Genomic DNA, 21,616 nt, shown 5'->3' with positions numbered 1-21,616 from the left:
TTCTAACATGTTACTAACTAGAGTCATGTAGGATTTATATGTGTAAACTAATCAGAAATAACCTCACGGTATCCTACATACATAATAACTGATTCATACAAATATTTTTCTAAAGATTAGGCTTACTTTACACAAGGAGAGTTTCTCGCTAGGCGATAGCGATTATTATACGTCCACACTGAGAGGCTCAAAGCCTACCCTAAGTTAGGGGTGACTAGGTCATAGTCCACATTGGCCCAGTACGAGTTGACTTCACACATATCATATTCTCTGATATGTACAGCATCACAATGTTTCCCTTCGCCGTAAAAATGTCAGATAAATGTACATATGTAAATTGAAAATCGAAAAGCACATTGGTACATGACGGGATTTAAACCCAGGATCTGCAGATTGTAAGTCAAGTGCTTAACACCTTGAACCACCGACGCTCTTCGCATGGCTTTTTTTATTTAAGTGATAGTAACTCGCCTAAATAAAAACAAGACGTGCGATTTTCGTATATCAAAAGCGACAAACACAATATTATTAACTATAAGTGACCATACATTTTAGTAATATCAGATAACTGAGAAATCAACCGATTAAATTCACAGTACAACCATAATTGTATTTTGATTCCAAAACTTCAATACAATAAAGATCATAATCAGAAACACTGATGGATATGACCTAAATATAATTTCACAACACAAAATTATAGGACGTGTTTCATTCAGTCTTTATTCAACTTTGACATTTGTCAGTCGCTATGATAGTCAGTGGTAAAACACTCTGTAGCGTAATACAAAGCTTTCCAGTACTTTTAATTCTCGCACAGAACGGTAATAAATGTCTAACAACACCCTTTATATACAAACCTCCGAGTCCAACTCATCCGCCAGAATATTACGAGGCCTACGATGCATTAATACAAACTCTATTCCATCATGGTTGCCATGGTTACACACAGTATAGCTATGGAAGAAAATATTCAGGTGACTACGCAATAAAACCATGTAATCCAGGAATCGGACACTATCCATTACCGGGATATCCAGTACATGAACCGAGTCACGGATATCCAGGATATCCAGTTTATCCGGCACACGAGCATACACCTGGTTATGTCTACAAAAGTATGCATGTGTTAAACGCAAGCTCGAATCCTGAATATAAGTACGCTAAGAACCATATAAGTAATGTAAAACAGAAGTATAAAGTTGTTATTCTGAAACCAAGACGAGGGTTAAGATCACAGAAGTTGCAATGTAAGTAGATATTTTATTTAGTTTCAATCTTAATCGAAAGTGTACAAATATAGCCATCCCTTTCTTATCTATATATATAAAAGAAAGTCGTGTTAGTTACACTATTTATAACTCAAGAACAGTTGAATCGATTTGACTGAAAATTGGCAGGCAGGTAGCTTAGAACCAGGAAATGGACATAGGATAATTTTTACCCCGTTTTCTATTTTTTATTCCGCGCGGACGGAGTCGCGGGTAAAAGCTAGTTTCTAATAAGAAGTGAGATAACTATATGTTTATATTGTTTTAGCGGTTGTAACATACGACTGTGATATTTAAACTAATTGTAAAAATATAATTATTTGTGCTGGAATAAATCAAAAACAACTGAACCGATTTTCAAATTTTTTTTATGCACAGAAAGCGTTTTTATTGGCGAGTAACATAAGACATATTTTTACTTAGTTGTCAACACATGTGAAGTCGGAGAACGTTGCTAATATGTGATATAATGAACGATTTTTTTTCATTTAGTTACGTAAGAGGCTTTGTAATACATCTAATTATCTACATTATTTCTCAAACATATGTCGGTCAACTTAATCATCATCCTGGCCTCGTCAGAAGACGGGTAAGCCAGGATAGTGTTTACCTGACCGACATTATACCCGAAAACCTTAAAATAATTACGTCTAAACCGTTCGTTCCGAGCACACTCCAATACAACATGCTGGATGTCTTCCACTACCCCAAAATCTAAGCACTTAGGTGATTCAACTTTTTTCATGAGAAATCCGAACTTGTTGCCGGGAATGTATCCGTAATCTCATCGCCATCTTTATCTACAATATAATGAACTTGATAGAGTTTTTTTGTTTTTATGTTTTAATTCAACAGCAACTTTCAAGACTCATATGTTGCTTTGAATTATTACGATATTTATATTCAACTAGCTTTTACCCGCGACTCCGTCCGCGCGGAATAAAAAATAGAAAACGGGGTAAAAATTATCCTATGTCCTATTCCTGGTTCTAAGCTACCTGCCCACCAATTTTCAGTCAAATCGATTTAGCCGTTCTTGAGTTATTAATAGTGTAACTAACACGACTTTCTTTTATATATATAGATTATTTCCAGTATTATTTCCAGTATAACCATAGATACCTAGTACTGAAACAGCTACACCTATCTCACCTTCCAGATAATTGTATAGACAGTGGAAACGCACTGTATTTAACATAAGTCATTGGCGCCTTACTACCACTTTCCTGTCCTGTTTATAATCGTATACAATATTACACACTCGTTCTTTGAAGGCTATTCACAATGTTCATATTATTAATTAATCATATTTTTAATTAGTCGACTTAGAACCGGATAACATAACAGGATATGAAAACGCAACCTTGGGAAGGATATAATTTGAGATGTCTTTACTTTGAACTTGGGAAATTTATCATATTAAATATTAAAAATAGTTGAAAAAGTTTCAATGTTGGTACCAATGGATGTTGGTACCACGTAACTACAAAATGGCTGAAGGTATCTGGATGTAAAACAGGGACAGATTACAGTCTGAAATAATTAAGACTGAATCTTTTTTTTTTCATTTGACGCGGGCCAAGTCGCTGTCGATAGCTAGTTAATAAGTCAATTGTGAGAACGTTGTGTAAGTAGCAAGGGCATTATCATTTCAACTATCGTATCATTGAATACCCTTTCTAAGAATGACTCAGTACATCCTTATGCAAGTGCATTGACCTACATTGGATTATAACCCCACCTTACAGCTTTACTTTCATTTAATTATTTTAGGGGTTCAAAATGCTATTTTAAACTTTACATACAGAAATAAATTAATAATTAATTTATAAAAATAACGTTGTAATATTTTTAAAAACGTTACGAGAAAATATAATTAAAAAAATAACAAAAAACGTTATTATTGTTAATAAACCTAATTTTAAATTTATTTATTTAATTGGTTCATCAACCAAATTACATGTGTCCTTACATATTTTTAAGACACTATACAGATTACAGGCAACATATGATTTGTATCGGTGAATAAACAATAAAAAAATAAAACAAAAGACTATGTAAGTAAAGCAAATGAACAAACAATATTAAAGTTAATATAAAAATAAAAGAAATCATTTAATTTTAATTTAATTATCATCCTAATCCATCCCAAAATTTTATGCCAAATATAAACTGAACAGATATGATAACGTAACTTATAAACAGTATAACTTTACAATGCAACATTTAATTACGTATTAGAAGTGGACATGTACTTTATTCTATTGTAACTACGCATAAACATAGGAAGTGAATTCCCAAGTAGACAAGTTTATTTTTTAATTAATTCAGTAGTGATTAAGACATCAATTACAATCGTACTAAAGTATCAATATCGTCTACATTACTCATTTAATAATTGTAGAATTAAATTGTTGAAACTTTAATGAGAAATTAACTAAGAACGGCTTAACTCACGTGTGACCGTCCGATGACGGCACCGACTAGTTTCGGACCCGTCGGGGGTCCATCTTCAAGGCGAGTGTTTATTTTGTGGACTTCGCGCTTGCCTCGCGTCTCGCACTGTAAAAACTCGCCCTGAAGATGGAACCCCGACGGGTCCAAAACTAGTCGGTGCCGTCAACGGACGATCACACGTGAATTAAGCTGTTCTTAGTTAATTGTAGAATTGCCGCGAAAAACAACCAGTTCCAATGTGTTTAAAAAGTTTTTAATTATCATTTAACATTTTTTATATTTTTAATCTGTCTATCTTTCTACATCTTTATGGTATAAAAAGTTTCCCTATAAAGTAACAAATATGATATTATAGCGCGGAATTTAAGAAAAAACGTAATAAGTAGTGTGTTCTTCCAGACTATGTTGTACATCTGTGCCAAATTTCATCAAGATCCGTTAATCCGTTCCGGAGATACCTTCAAACATCCATCCACCATCTAAACATTCGCATTTATAATATTAATAAGATAAGAGAAGAAATAAGATTGATTAAAAAAATGTAACTTCTTGCCTTAAATTACCTCACTATTCTTCAGATAATATCCTAGTTCTAAACATAGTATGTAATCTTAAATCTTCCTAATTTTAATTTAGTCTTTACTTAATCCATTACCAATTATATGTATGAATCCTACCAAGTAACATAAAGATAATAAAAATTATATTTTATTAGATATAAATTACATATCATAAATAATTTATGCTTACATACGTACATTAAATAAATAAATTACATACATGTGATGGTATTCGGAATTTACCGATTTATGCGCAGGAAATCCCATGACAGTAGCAACAATCACATGTCATGAATTAATTTGTTGATTAGTTTTCGGAAGTCCGTCCCTGGTAGCCGGATGGAAATTATTCAATAGTGAGAAATCACTATATACAATTTATTTATTCTTGTATGACTTTACTTAGTAGTAATTAATTTATTTTGGAATTATTTTGGGATTTTTAAATTGCCGATTTTTGAATTGAGAATTGAATTTACGTACATTAAGTTGTTATTTTTTTCCTGTTAGAAAAACAAAGAGTTCCCATTTACTTATTGTTATTTAAAATGTTGGTATGATATAAAATTTGAATGGTTCAAATTGTCGAAATAATTATTTCTTAAAATTTCAGAGATGCTATAAAAATCATGTTAAGATATTTAATCTTGAGACAGTACTAAAATAATAATTTAAAGTCAACAATTAAAGAATAAACGTATAACGAAACATCAGATTAAAATCCTGGCTGCAAATGTTGCAACTTTTGTTTTTTTGTTTTATTTTTTCAATTAAATAAAAACGCAAGGCGATGCCGTATGTGGCCAGTAGTATCGAATGACGTTTCGATTTACCTCGGACACAGCTTTATAATCATATGTTGGTCAAGATCGCAGCGACTTGACCGGTGGACGCGAACGCGGCCGTTTTTCGGCCAACGTATTTCTCTCACCTTAGCCTTCGTCAGTCTTACTTCAACCGTGTCTTAGTGTGGTGTTAATTTAGCAATGGCTAAAGACGTGTTTGTTCTCGTGTGTGTTGCACTTTGTTTACAGCTTGCGTTATGTCAGTTTGGTGAGTAAATATGGCGGGAAAAATTGACAGATTTTCTGTGCTGTTTTGGCGCCAAAACTTTTATTATAATTTTAATACCTTAATGTTGTAAATTTAGCACATAAATAAAAAGGTTTAATATTAACTCTACAAGTTATAGTTAATAAATATAATTTATACTTATTTTGTAGTGTTACTCGAATTATTATAAAAAAATTAAGTGCTATTCGGCTTGTCTTTTTTATGTAAATTTATTTTATATACTTATTTAATGTTGTAACGCATTAATATTCGTAATTTACATAACCAAAAGTCAAATAAAATCTTAATCAGGAAATAATAAAACTTTATTTGTATTGTTAATTTGTTAACGTCATTCATTTTTGATATAAAATCACAACTCGATATTATTAATTATTAAAACTATAAAAATAAATATGCTTGTCTTAAATTATGATTGTTGTTGAAAATTAGTACATAAAATTTATTTAAATATAATTCAAACTAATTCTCAATATTAAACTGTTATACATTTAAGTAACTTCTTCAACAACTCTGTGTATGATTTTAGGTTATAAACATTTTTTTCTTTGTTATAGGAAATATTTTGCATTAGATTAATTCAAATAAAGTAATTTATGAATATACATGAAATAAGTAGATTATGTAGATAGACCTCCCACGAGATGAACTGACAAACTGGTCAAGGTTGAAATGAAAGACAACTGGACTGGCTTTGTGGTGTAATTTGTGGTCTATGGACCAATGTTTTTTGGCTAAATATAAACATTAAATGCACATTTTTTTTTTATAAATATAAGCTTTATTACTACTTTTTTAAAGTGCAAAAAAAACAGCAAGATCAAAATTAATATAGTAATAATTAACATAGACGATTAGAAAACTCATTGATTGGTTTTGAATTGAAGTTTTTTTAGTGTATTTTTAAATCGATTTGTTTTAAAAGCAGGTGTATTATCAACAATTCACCATTTTATATCAAGAATGTCGCCTTTGACTTCCTGATAGCTCGCACGATTCAGTAGGTCAATGTCTTTACCAAACTAAAACATACTCACAATGTACAAAAACAATAAAGTAAATTTAAAAAAAAACAATGTAAACTTAAATTTTTAGAAGAAGTTATAACATCTAAAGTAGACTATAATAAGTAAAGATTTTTGCTTTAATCAAGATTAGACAAAAGGCTTTTATAAGTCGTTAATATTTTCCAAAAATCTCTACGGTCGTAACAGTAACTAAGATCGGTTTCTTCAATAGGATTTTTTTTAATATGTAACAATTTCATCTCATGTGACAATCAAAAGTGTTCATATAAGTAATCAGTGTAATCAGTATATAACTTCTAAATTAACAAGTCATTCTTTACTTTTCACTTATAAATATCTTAATTTGATCAATTCAAAATACTTCAGTAATAAGTTTTTGTATAAAAAGTAACTAAACAAATAGTACCGTTAGTGTTAAAGCCAAGACGAATTATAACAAGTTTACATTTATTTAAATAATTTATTATATATTCCATATTATTTGAAAAGTTTTATTTGTACTTATTTAAAAAAACACCTAGGATATAATTTCAACTAAATAAAAACTACAATTAAAAATTAATCAACTTAATAATAATTAATGTTACTGTGAAGCTTAATATATAAATATTGTTGAACGATTAATAAATAACTCTAAATATTTTTTTATATTATTTATATTTAATTCCATCTTAGGATTTTTCCCTCAACGCGATGATCGTCGCTTCAATGTATTCGGAGCTGTTCAGAAGATTCTAGAAAACCCGCGGAGAACGCTACAAGCTGTCCTCAATTTCGGACCCAATAGAAATATTCAAAACAGACCAGGTATCATAAATGAATACTACGAATACGGAAGACCCAATTATCCAAACTTCAATCCTAACGAATATTATTATAAAAATATAAGATATCCTAACAGAGATTTTAACAATGGAAGAAACATAGTATTCGAACCTACAAACAATCCATTCCAAAATAATTATCCAAATCAAGGCTTCAATATAAGACCTAATGAAGAATACTTAAATGTACCTAATTTTGGAAACAATAACAGTGATAATTCAATCCCTTCCACAGATACAAACGGGCAAAATATTAATTTCGGTAACAATAATAATCTTAATATTCCAACCTATGGTTCCGAACAAAATAACGGAATACCGACTATTCCACCGCCTGGAATCGAAGAGAATAATATAACACCTGCACCTCAGTTTGGATCTAATAATGGAATACCAGAAGTCCCACCACCTGGTTTAGATAACAGTGGAATACCAACAGTCCCACCACCTGGTGTCGAAGAGAATAACGGATTACCAAGTACTCCACTTTTCGGATCGGAAAGTAACAACAATGGAATCCCAGAAATCCCACCACCTGGTTTAGATAACAACGGAATACCAACAGTCCCGCCACCTGTTGTCGAAGATAATAATGTAACACCTTCACCTCAGTTTGTATCTGGAAATGGGAATAACGAAATTCCAGATGTCCCACCACCAGGACTCGAAAACAGTAACGGGATACCGTTTTCACCTCCATCAGGATTCAATGATAAAAACCTGGGAAATTCCGAATCTTCTGTAACTGAGACTTCTTTGACGACACTAGCGCCATTAACTCCCGTGCCAAATACGGGATCAAGAAATAACTTTAATTTCGGAAGCGAAGGATTATTCTGTAATATACATTTTATTTTATTTTTTTATCTGTGGGTGTGTGTTGTACTAACTAAGACTTATAGCGGTAACAAAAACTCTTATTTGTATATATTAGGGGAAAGGGAAACACTGACAGCTAAAATTTGTGAAAACTTTTAGTTTAGAATTTAAAATAATTAACTGTTAACATTACACTAACATTTTTACGTGTTATAAAATGTTTTAATCTATGCATTAAGTACTTAGTTTAATAATTTAATACTTTATGTTCATTGTTCTCTAATATCAATGTTTGATTTTTAGTTTTCAAGATTGGTGAATGTAGGGTTTTTTATGTAATGTGGAAACGTAACATTTATGTAGCGTATTTAAAGTGACAAAATTATTAAAATCAGTTCAGTCGTTTCAGGTATAGTTAATATGTCGCAAATAAATGCGTCTTTATTTTTCAAAATAATTCTTTCGAATACTTTAATATGAACATTAGTTTTACTATTTATCACAGAAAACAATATTAGCCATTTGTAACTACGTTAATATAATAAGTTAGGTGTGGCAAATAATGGCTGACACTTAAGGTGGGTCTACACTAGACGAGCTGAGCACGAACTGGGCACGAGTCAAGCAAAAATTTGTATAGTGTGGACCGACTTTCGAACCTCGTACAAGCGCACTTCGAGCGTTTGGCTCGTGATTGACTGTGCTTGACTTATTGTTGGTTTTTTGAGGAAAACGTAGGTATTTGTTCGAGGAGAATAATTGTTGTAAGCTTAGTACACACTTGATACAGCGAACAAAGCGACTCGGTTTCGCTCAGCTCGTGCTCAGCTCTTTTAACATAGACCCACCATTAGTTTGAAGCAATTTTATCGTTTATTTCAAATCAATGTGTTAAAACACTAACTATAGCTTATATATTGTTACATAAGACTTATATTAGAAAATTCTTCTGAAGTATTTACTTTGTATCTGATGCAATCTTTTAATAATAAGATAAACATTTTTCTTCTTCAATAAGCAATTAAAAACTCATTAGTACTGTTTATTACTAAAGGAAAATCTACGCAAGTTATTTACCTTCACGATTACTTCGTAATATTAAACGTAAAAACAATAATCTTGACATTAACACGTTTATAGCAATATTGAATAATAATTTGACTTGTGCGAAAAACTAATGAAAACAAAAATACTTATTTAAAGATGTTCAATACAACCTTTTTGCTAATAACCAATTTAGAAAACACGAACACTCGATCAAAGATAACAACGATTTTAAGTATGTCCAAACAAAGAAGCGTATTGTGAATAATTTAAAGATTTTAAACATACATCACAATCTTACTAATATTATAAATGCGAATGTTTGGATAGATGGAATGTTTGTTTGAAGGTATCTCCAGAACGGCTCAACGAATCTTGATGAAATTTAGCATAGATGTAGAACATAGTCTGTAGGAACATATAGGCTTATTTCGTTTTTTTTAATTACACGCAGATGGAGTTGCGAACGACAGCTAGTAAAATATAATTATAGAAATAAATTTAGACGTACCATCCTTCAACCATAAAATCTATTTTAATAATAAATTTTACCTATGTCATCCGGGATTAGTGCAATTCCGAACAGTGAAATAATTTTTCAAATCGGTTCAGTATTTTTAGAGCTCATTCAATGCAAACAATTAAATCTTAGCTTTTTATAATACTAGTATAGATATAAAGATACGTTAGAGATTCGACACTGAATTTCATAATATAAAAACACATTAGAAAACCGGAAAAAAGTTTCATTGCCTTGTATCGATGTATAATTAATAGACAATGAAACGATTTTTACGATCGAGAGTAAACCAAGGTCGCTTAAGTGTATGTACTTAAGATGAACTCAAACATGGCTGCCTCGCACGCGTTGTGTAATTATTTGTATATATGATTTCGTTATATTGATAGCTAAAACATTACTGAGATAATATGTTTTGTTACTTGCCAAACATTATGGCATACTTAGATCAGTTTAAGTCGAGAAAAATGCAAAAAAAACAAAGATCAGTCAGGTAAATAACTGTAAAAAAGATTTATATTTTTCGTTCTCTATACAAAAAATAAGAGACAAAAATACGTATTCCAGTTATTCGGCTAGAGGAAGCCTACGGTAATTTTTTTCTAAATTTTTTTAAAGTACAAAATCACAAACGAGCAAGCGGCCATTGGAATGAACCAAAAAAGCGAAGTGATATAAGCCCATAAACATCCACATTTGCAGATCCTTTGTCTACCTTTAATCAACAGAGGTGGGAACGCGTAGAATGAAAATATTTCTTTTATCTATAGGTCCCTACCCTGTTAAATTTACTTCCCCTTCCCATTATTACTTTGTATGAAAAGTGTGGGAAGGAAAGAGATTGAAAAATTAGGCCACCGACACGCACTCTCATTGGAATTGTTTCTTCTGTGGTCGTGGTATTTCACCGTTCAAGCCACGGTCCATTCGTGTAAAAGTTATTGTGGGCTCTACCACTATTAATTTAGAGGATACTTAAGAGTTTAATTCAAACATTTTCATGTTTAAATTGCAATTATTTCTACAGTACTTAGGTTGTGTTAAGATGGCTTGTAATTGCAATACGTCACTTACGTAAAGATTATCTCTGCAATTTACAAGATGCGTTTGCTAATTGTTTTGTTTAACAAAGTCATATACTTAAGATATTGTTGAATATAAATTGTAACATTATCATACTTATTATTCGAGAATCATAAAAATGTACTAGCAAATTACTCAATAATTAATAATTGATCCATGATATTAGAACCGCGCCAAATGAAAGTCCGTAATCTTTACCAATTGACTTGCAATCCAAAGGTCGTGGGTTCGAATTCCGCTATGTACCAATGTGTTTTCGAGTATCGATTCACATATGTACATTTATCGTGATGCAACCTGCACATATTTAAGAAGAAATTCAAAGATATGTGTGAAGTCAACCACCCGGCACTGGGCCAGCGTGGTTGACTATGGTTAGTCACTCCTAATTTGGGGTAGGCTCCGCGCCCCTAGGTGGGGACGTATAATGAGCTGATGATGATGAATCTTTACCAATCTGTCTGGATTACAAGCGTCTTTTTGTATTATTAAATTACTACCTATCTAATAATTTTAAAGACAAATATATTGATTTAGCCAAGATACGTGTTAAATATTGAATATACAATCTATGCTGTCATTCAACTATAAACCAGTTTTGGGGATTCCCCTTTTTGTATTTTGAATTTTAAGTGACTTTAACTTTAACCAAAATTAAAAGGACGTATATTAAAGATTAGCTTTCACTCCGGAACTGCTAAACGGATCTCGAGAAAATGTGGCACAGATGTAGAATAGTCTTGAAGGATACATAAGCTACTTATTATGTTATTTTTTAATTCCGCGCGGACGAAATAGGGCGACGGCTAGTTTAGAATATTACTACGAATGACTACAAAACTTATTTATCATCCTTCGTCGACATCACCACTGACCACTTATCATCAGGTGGGTTTGTGGTTAAGCACTAGTTAAGTACTAATTTCGTTAAGCATTGACGTAAGCTAAATTATCGTCTTATATTGCATACATAATAATCAATTTTTCATATGTTTCATACATTTATAAATTGCCCTATGACATTATAATTATTATTATTATTACCTACATGTCATGTTCACATTATGACATACATTATGTGAATCTAGAATCAGATTATCATTTATCACAGATTTTCCTGTCATTAGTTAGGTTTTCACGTCAAAGCTTTTTATGTAATAACTATAGTAAATACATAACATTGTAAATAACATAACTGATGATTATCATGACGTCAAATTAAAAGAGATTTGCTGAAAATGACGACATCTTTTAATCACATTCAACTGTCATCAGTGATGAGTTCAAGATGAGTTCAACAGTGGTAGATCCCGCAACAACAATGTTTGTCGGGTGCACAAATTGGTCGGGTCTACCGGTGCAATACCACGACCACACAGAAGACAGGCGTGAAGTGGAAGCAATTCCGCATTTCGTCTGATGAGTGTGGTACCGGAGGCTTAAATTTTGTCCTCTTTCTCTTCCCATCCTTTTCTTAATAGGAAAAGATGGGAAGGGGAAGTGGATTTGGCGGAAGAGGGGACGCATAGGAAGGATAGATATTCTCTTTCTGTGCGTCCCCTTCTCCATTAATTAAAGGTAGGCAACGCATCTGCATTTGTGGATGTCTGTGGGTAACGGTCGCCTCGCTATTGCGGCGAATCCTGGTGGCCGTTTACTCGTTTGCCACCTTATAATATTAAAAACAAAATTCTAAATCTTATCTTTTCTCTCTGAATTTCACCGTATCACTGAAAAACTATTAACCATTGGTTTTGAGACCAAAATCACCGATTTGACTACATAGTTTACTAATGTTTAGGTGAATGGTGCATGGAGTTGGTTTAATATTAACTGATTTTAATTATACACTGTGTAAATACTATTTTATATGCAATTAACTCATGTTTGGTGAATTAATACTAAATTCGATGAATAGAATATTCTAGAAGGCAACGCTCTCATCCGCTATGTAATATTTGCTTTCTTTTTACCCTACTGAATGTTTATGTTCCATTATGAAAGGTAAATTGCTTTGAATTTTGAACTAAGAGGTATTTTTTGGTTCGTAATCTTTCCCTAAATATTTAAGAGGTACAGTCAAGTTTATTGAATTAATAATTACTTTCAATTAATTGTTGGAATTTTGTCCTTTTCCTAATCTGTGGTTGCGTGTTTTGTCACAAATGTGGTAGTTATTTATTAACAATTCCAGTGGAGACATGCCAAACGCCCGAAGGCGGGGAGGGAAGCTGTGTCAACGTGTATCAGTGTGAGCCATACCTTAAATTGCTCAAAGACGCCCAAAGAACCCCTTCAGCGACACAGCTTTTGAGGAAAGCGCTTTGCGGATTCGATGGCAACAACCCTAAGGTGAGTTGAGAACATTTCTCGAATAATTTTATTGAATATACTAGCTGTCGCCCGCGATTCCGTCCGCGTGCATTTAAAAAACTTAATAGGGGTATGAAAAATAGATAGTAGCCGATTCTCAGACCTACTGAATACGCATATAAAATTTGGTAAAAATCGGTAAAGCCGTTTCGAAGGAGTACGGTAAATAACATTGTGACATGAAAATTTTATATATTAGATAAGAAAATAAAATTATTTTATAATAGTATATTATTTTTTAAACCAAAGCTTTGACACTAGGGTGTTTCAATAATAAGACTTTTTTTTTTTTTAATGGTGTCGAAAAGTTGAAAGTACACATAAAAACAAAAATTTTAGCGCCTAGTAAAGCCCTTAATATTAATATTAAGGTTTGCCTCTATTCATTCGTAATTTTTCTATTTAAATAACACGGGAAAACCTTTTTTTTATTTTAAAATTTTAATTACTTTGGATTGGCTTGTTTGCGCTACCGTCTTACCAACACAGAGCTTATTAGCTACACTACTCAGATCAAACGATTATACTACTTTTGTCGACAGAGCTAAATAAAGCTCTGTCGAATTTTTTGAATGGAAAAATTGATCAAATTTTATAGTTGATTCAATTGATTTAAAATATTTACATAAATTTTTTATTATTTTGAATAAAATGCAATGATGAGTGCTTGGTTAGTTAATGTAATGAGGAACTTTACATTTTCTTCTTACAAAAATTTATGAAGTTTATGACACATAAAATAAATTTGCTATAAAATAAACCCAAAAATCATTTATTTGATATTTTTAACCTTTATATTTATGTATTTGTGCTTTTTGTGAGTTACGTATTGAGTAAATGAGCAAAAAAAAAAATTACCATCTCAGGCAAACAAAATTCAAGTGATTTTACAGAAAAAAATAAGATAAATATAGGGTATGATATTTTTTTGCAGTTTTATTGGAAAATATTTGAAATTTTTGATTAGTGTTATTTTTGATCGCAGATATCTTTGAAACAGTTGATCTGAGGAACTTTGACCATCAGACGTTTTTTGTAGAGCGTGAAATTTCCTATGGACCGTTGCTTTGAGATGTAGCGCAAACAAGCCAATCCAAAGTAATTAAAATTTTAAAATAAAAAAAAAGTTTTCCCGTGTTATTTAAATAGAAAAATTACGAATGAATAGAGGCAAACCTTAATATTAATATTAAGGGCTCTACTAGGAGCTAAAATGTTTGTTTTTATGTGTACTTTCAACTTTTCGACACCATTAAAAAAAAAAGTTTTTTTATTGAAACACCCTATTTGGCACAGTATATTATGATGGATAAAAAAAATTAGAAATGATAAAACATAGTTCTTGTATTATAATTTTTTTTATTAAATATTACCACCGATAACATTACTGTACTCGATACCTGTATATAAAGATGATAGCATTAAACACTTTAGATTAATCCAATTGTTAATAACCAAGGTATCTAAGACTATATTCTCAACTTGTAATTTCCTTCTTGGTCTAAGGAAAATGTTTGGTCAATGAATGACATTGCGACGTTCATTTTACATGCACGAAATATCAAGTCCATGTTATTGTCGTGTTCAAACGTCGGCTGGATTATTAACGAGGTGCAGATTCAGATGACCAATCTGGCTGACATATAAAGTTAACGCTCTACATATTAATTATATTACTTAAGTTATTTGTTATGAACGCACCGATCCATTCGTTTTTTTATATTTTTTCTCGGCAAATTGTTACGTGAAAAATTGCCTATCAAAAGAAAACATTAAAAAAGTGACAGACAGATTAGAAACAGGCTGAAATTACGCGACAATTTTTTTTTCTGGGGAACAATTATACTAAGAGTTTGCTTGTCATCTCTATTTCTTCCTTTCACTAGGTGTGCTGCCCCAGACCGGGTATCCCGACCGCTCTTCCGACACAAGCGCCAGTTACCCAAGCAACGCCCCCTACTACAGAGCCCCCGCGACCTTCCGGCAAGTCCTTAACTGATGAGGACTTCGTTGACGCGTTCCCGGAGCCCCCAGTGTGTGGCACCAGTAGCGCGCAGTTCAGTAAAGTTGTAGGCGGTGTTAACGCTAAGTTGGGTAAGGAAATTTTATCTTAATTCTTACTACTTAATGTTAAAAATGCGTCAATTTGGATGGATGGATGTATGTAATTAAATAAAGGATGAACGGATTTGAATACAATTTGGTACATACAGGTTTTTTTTAATTCAATGCAAACGTAGTCGCATTATATCTCAATCATACGAAAACTATATTGAACGTAATAATATTAAATTATGACAAATCGACACGGAATTATGCGTAGAATTTTATATAGCTATTTATTCCGCTGATGCTGAAGAAGATTCACAGAAATAATTCGGATAAGTTACGTAAACGTGTTATTATACGATCTAATAATGAACTAAGAAACTTAATTAGTTTATTTACAGAAGTAATGAATAGACCAGTCTATTCACCTGATAATAAATGGTATTTTGTTTGCAGGTGACTTCCCCTGGATGGCACTATTGGGGTACCTGTACCGCGGCGGACCGAGTGTGGATTGGAAGTGCGGAGGCTCGCTCATCACTTCGCGGCATGTGCTCACAGCCGCTCACTGCATTCATGGATTAGACAGCTTGTGAGTTCAGTACACTTCCACTGGCGAAACTAGCCGGTGAAAATAGACTTTAAGAACATTCTTTATTCCGTGAACAAAGTCTATATTTTTATTTACATTGAAATAATAGGGCATAGGAATAAAATTTTTGACTAAATATGGCTAAAAATATGTTTTAAACTAGGATTTTAGTCTCAGCAACCCACAATGTCGTTAGCTCCTGTAAACTGATTTGTTTTATTAAAAAAACTGACTTTTTATAATAGGTATATATATTTAACAGTAGTAGACGCCAGCAACAACATCAGTTGCACGAATTGGCCTCGCTCAGTGAAATACCACGACCACACAGAAGACAGATGTCAAGTGGAAGTAATTCCAAGTACAGTCTGATGAGTGTGGTGCTGGAGGACTAATTTAAGTCCTCTTTCCTTCCCAACCCTTGTCTAATAAAGAAAGGATAGGAAGGGGAGGTGGATTTGATGGAGGAAGAGATGCATAGGAAGGTTAAATATTCTCTTTTTGTGCGTCTCCTTCGTCGATTGAGGGTAATCAACGCATCTGCAATTGCGAATGTCTATGTGCAGCGGTCGCTTCGCCATTTCGGCGAATTCATGTGGCCGCTTGCTCGTTTGTCACCTTGTAATATAAAAAAAATCAGACGTATTAAATACCACAAGTATACACAACCTCAAAGATGAAGCGATAGATACGGAATTACGTCATTTGATACAATATTCAATGCGTCCGCCTCATCAACATGTATTGTGCATAACGTTTTGTTTTTTATTTTTAACTTATATTGATATACGACATATGTAAAATGCTAAAAACATAATCAAAAATGTATTTAAAAAAATAACATACGTACGGAAACATAATCTTACTAATATTATAAACTAGCATTTACACGCGACTCCGTCCGCGCGGAATAAAAAATAGAAAACGGGGTAAAAATTATTCTATGTTCGTTTCCTGGTTCTAAGCTACCTGCCCACCAATTTTCAGTCAAATCGATTCAGCCGTTCTTGAGTTATAAATAGTGTAACTAACACGACTTTCTTTTATATACAGTCAAAATCAGTTATAACGACATCGAAGGGACTACTCATATTGAGTCGTAAAAACCGATAGTTGTAACAACCGGTGACAGGTATTAATAGGAAAGATATGTAATAACATTCAGCCAGGACCTTTGATTTTGGTCAATTTAACCGGTATGTTGTTCTAAACGATGTCGCTATAAACGGTTTTGACTGTATATAGATAAGATGTGAATGTTTGAATGGATGGATGTTTGTTTGAAGGTATCTCCGGAACGACTTAACAGATCTTGATGAAAGGCATAGATGTAGAACATAGTCTAGAATCATAGGCTACTTATTAAGTTTTTTTTCAATTCCACGTGAACAAAATCACAGGCGACAGCTAGTTCTAAGATAAATTATTTTACACATTAAAGTGCTCCATACGTTAGGTATATTCAAGACACATCATTTATAACATTACATATGTACTTTTAAAACCAGTTTTATCTCTAGTTTCTATAATATCTAAGCACCATTAGTTTAATACATAGTATTGTAAAAAGGTTTGCTGCCATCTGTTGATTATTATCATAAACTGTTTCTAAACCAAAGTTTGTAATAATATACACAATTTGCTAGTACAAAACACTTTAACAATTAAAAAAATCATTTCTTAAAACAGTTATTACAAAATTATGACATACTAAATGTCAATCGCGATTCCGTACGCGCGGCATTTAAAAAAAACTTAATAAATAGCTTATGTGTTTTTCCAGACTGTGTTATATCCAGGCCAAATTTCATCAAGATCCGTTAAGTCGTTCCGGAGATATCTACAAACAAACATCCATTTAAACATTCGCATTTATAAAATTAAAAAAATAAAACTGTCACCAAAAACACAAAAAATAATACTCCTTGATTAATTACCTATGAACATCTTCTATCTTCTATATATATAAAAGAAAGTCGTGTTAGTTACACCATTTATAACTCAAGAACGGCTGAATCGATTTGACTGAAAATTGGTGGGCAGGTAGCTTAGAACCAGGAATAGGACATAGGATAATTTTTACCCCGTTTTCTATTTTTTATTCCGTGCGGACGGAGTCGCGGGTAAAAGCTAGTTTTAAATAAAATCCCTCGTTGTTAAATTTCACCAAAATATTTTGCATAATATTTTAAGGTCATCTAAATAAAAGATTTTACACAATAGACTATTCGACAACAGTGACTGTTACTGCCTTAATTACCTTGATATAGTATTGTATTGCGTTACATCCTTCCGGTTCAATGTTTGATACAGTCAAAACCGGTTATAATAACATCAAAGGGAACTGCAATATACGGTCTAAAAAAACGATCTTAATCGTAACTTATATGGTATTATTTATATAGTTACTAGCTTTTTCCCGCGACTCCGTCCGCGCGGAATAAAAAAAAAGAAAAAGAAAACGGGGTAAAAATTATCCTATGTCCTATTCCTGGTTCTAAGCTACCTGCCCACCAATTTTCAGTCAAATCGATTCAGCCGTTCTTGAGTTATAAATAGAGTAACTAACACGACTTTCTTTTATATATATAGATAGATATGCCGATCAAATTACAATAACTGATAGAGTCCGGAATAACATCTGTTGCAAGGAAATGAGAAGGGAATGTGAACTTAATGGTGGACGCAAAAGTTAGGAAAATATCCTAATTCTGTCCCTTCCTCTGTTAATTAAAGTTAGTCAACGCATATGTAAATATCTAGAGCATCGGACATAGCTTAAAAACCTTTATTTTTTACTGCTTTTGTATTAAACGTTTATAAATTACGGTCAGAAAATGTTACCAATCGATAGCGTATCTTGTCCATTAACAAACAATCAAGTCGTCTTTTCAACAGTACACATTTCGAACAGATACTGTACAATGTGACACAAGTACATACTTTAGCTATTCAAATTTACGTCAATAAAATTGTTTAAACTTTCGTGAGACAAAATAATTAATTCATTACAAAACGGCTTAACTCACATGTGATCGTCCGGTGACGGCACCGACTAGTTCGGACTTCGCGGTTGCGTCCGCGCGACGAGAAGTCCTCAAAATAAACACTCGTCCTGAAGATGGACCCCCGATAGGTCCAAAACTAGTCGGTGCCGTCACCGGACGATCACGCGTGAGTTAAGCCGTTTCGTAATGTCAAATTTACGTCAGTTAATTTATATCTATTTTATTAGTCATATCAATGATGTAGTTCATATTTTTCAGGTATCTAGTCCGTCTTGGTGAATTGGATTTAGAGAGAGAAGATGACGGAGCTGTACCTATAGATGTCCTCATAAAGAAAAAGATCGAACATGAAAACTACAGCAGAAACTCTCTGACTAACGACATCGGAGTCTTAATCCTACAACAGGATATTACCTTTACAAGTAATTTCACACTCACTAGCTATTACCCGTGGCTTCGTTCGCGTGGTATAAAAAAACAAAGTAGCCTATGTACTATTAAAGACTGTAATCTATATCTGTGGGTCGATATCGTTTCATAAATATTTGTCGAAAGAGATAAGATGACGATTGACACTGACTTTAGTGCTAGGCTAAATGTAAAAAATTTCATCCAGTTCCTTTTAACTGTTTTTAAATATACTTAGGAACAACTTAACAATATATCTATTCATCTAAACTTTCGCCTTTATAATATTAACTAGATGTCACCAGCGACTTCGTCCGCACTTAATAAAAAAAACTGAATTAGTGGCCTATGTGTTCTTCCAGACTATGTTCTACATCTATGCCAAATTTCATTAAGATCTGTAGAGCTGTTCCGGTGATACCTTCAAACAAAGATCCATCCATCCATCCATTCGTCTGCATTTATAAGTATAATTAATAAAGGAAGAAGTATTCAAAAAAAATATTTCAAGTTTTTTTTTTAATTCTGTTCAATTACTTTTTTTTTCAGAATTGATCCACCCGATCTGTATCCCATTAGCTCCAGAGCTGAGATCTAATTCCTACGTCAACTACAACCCCTTGATCGCCGGCTGGGGAAGTGTCTCATATCGTAAGTATTCATACTTTAACTCTATCTACTCATTTTTAGAAATACAGCGTAATTAAACCTTATTGTGGCCTTAAAAATACAACTATAGTTAAGTACAATCTCATATTCCATATGTTGAATAATTTATATATATTTATAATGTTTCTGAACGATGATCTGTGAAACTGACAGAAAAAAAAAGTTTCTTCTAATTTTTAATGGCGATTCAAAAAGGCGTGTTTTATTTAAAAGAATCTGCAAACTATACAAATATCAAGGGAAACCCTTACTTTTTTCCCCGACACCAAATTACTTTTTAAATAAAAATAACCGTGATTTTTTTAAAGCATCTTGAATAAATGAGGAAAAAAAAGCGCCATCTTTACCTATACTATTTTTATTGTCTGCGTTTTACGAAAGAGAACATTGTACTTAATCAAGAATCTTTAACACATTTGAACAAACTAGTTTCACATTTCATTTAACTATTCAACATCATTTGTTACAAGAAATGTGTTCAAAAAATATTATTGTAACTTTTTGATTGTATGTACTTGTAAAGTGTAAAATTGTCTATTAATCCAATAAATAATTATTATTATTATGCAGGTGGTCCGAGCGCTAGTCACCTGCAGGCGCTGCAACTGCCAGTTGTGAGCAATGAATACTGCGCACGCGCGTACTCCGCCTACAAAGAGCAGACCATAGACGAGCGCGTGCTCTGCGCCGGGTACGAGAGCGGCGGACGAGACTCCTGTCAGGGTGACAGCGGGGGACCGCTCATGCAACCAATTGTTAGTATCTATACTATACTAATACTAACTGTCTCCCGCGACTCTGACCGCGTGGAATTAAAAACTTAATAAGTAGCTTATGTGTTCTTCCAGATTATGTTCTATATCTATGGTTAATTTCATCTAGATCCATGCAGTTGTTCTGGATATATCTTTAATCATCCATCCATCTAAACTTTCGCATTTTTAATTGTAGTGTAGTAAGATTTGTTTGTTTGTATTTAATAGACTACAAAACTACTGAACAGTTTTGAAAGGGCAGTTGAGGCACTCCTCCCCCCTTAGTAAATCAATAAAAAAATAGTCAAATTTATAACCTCCTTCTTTTTGAAGTCGGCAAAAAAAATAAAATAGATATAAACTACTTCGAAACACTTACTAAGATATTAACAATGCTCAAATTACTCAAAAACTACTTTTCAGTTTCTTCCATTCCCTAACTAACATTACCTTTGGAATAAAAAAAATCCTACCTGTGCCATCCCTAGACCTAGCCTAAATAATCCACTGACGCCATTTAAATCCAAGATATATGACATAGTATATTTATTCGCTTCAGTGGAACTCGAAGAACTTCACAACATCAATGTATCAGATCGGAGTAGTGTCGTATGGCAAACAATGTGCGCAGGCGGGATTCCCCGGAGTATACACTCGTCTCACACACTTCATACCCTGGGTACAGGAAAAAGTACTTGGGAAAAGCTCTTAACACCCTTATTCCACTAAGAACTACCCACATTAAGACCCTCTGCCACTAAGAAACTAAGCAATTATTACTTAGTAAATCGCGACTGCGCCAGTGAAAGTGATCGCAACCAGTCGTGCTAGTGGAAACGAGGTTTAACGGTTGTGAATTGTGATAAGACTTTAATTTATAAAAAAGAACTTTGTCGAGTTTTTTTTTAATATTAAAAATAACGTATTTTTTTATTTATTAATAAAATCTCTATTTTTAACACTACATAATATTTATGTGCGTAAAAATGTATGAAAGTGAATGAGTTTTGTATTATTTTAATTAAAATTAAATTAGTATTAATATTATTTAATGTGTTTTTTATTAAATCACATCTCTTTAT

At 32.7% G+C, this 21,616-nt stretch overlaps 1 protein-coding gene across 2 annotated transcripts; it reads left to right on the top strand.

The window, feature by feature from the left end:
• Positions 1–5,164: 5,164 nt before the first annotated feature.
• LOC106710297 (venom serine protease Bi-VSP) lies at positions 5,165–21,416 on the top strand. Of its 2 annotated transcripts, XM_045682111.1 has the most exons (10): positions 5,165–5,341; positions 7,066–7,197; positions 7,450–8,052; positions 12,875–13,032; positions 14,940–15,147; positions 15,559–15,694; positions 18,961–19,124; positions 19,660–19,761; positions 20,350–20,534; positions 21,094–21,415. In XM_045682111.1, the coding sequence occupies exons 1-10, from the start codon at positions 5,275–5,277 to the stop codon at positions 21,244–21,246; spliced, it is 1,908 nt and encodes a 635-aa protein (XP_045538067.1). In that variant the 5' UTR covers positions 5,165–5,274; the 3' UTR covers positions 21,247–21,415. The 2 variants fall into 2 exon arrangements, with proteins under 2 accessions (XP_045538067.1, XP_045538066.1); XM_045682110.1 differs by having other exon boundaries at positions 7,066–8,052; positions 21,094–21,416.
• Positions 21,417–21,616: the final 200 nt, after the last annotated feature.

Source organism: Papilio machaon, chromosome 18 (genome assembly GCF_912999745.1).
Source record: "Papilio machaon chromosome 18, ilPapMach1.1, whole genome shotgun sequence".
Lineage (NCBI taxonomy): Eukaryota > Metazoa > Arthropoda > Insecta > Lepidoptera > Papilionidae > Papilio > Papilio machaon.
The sequence above is the reverse complement of the archived record's forward strand: the minus strand, read 5'-3'. Positions and strand labels throughout refer to the sequence as shown.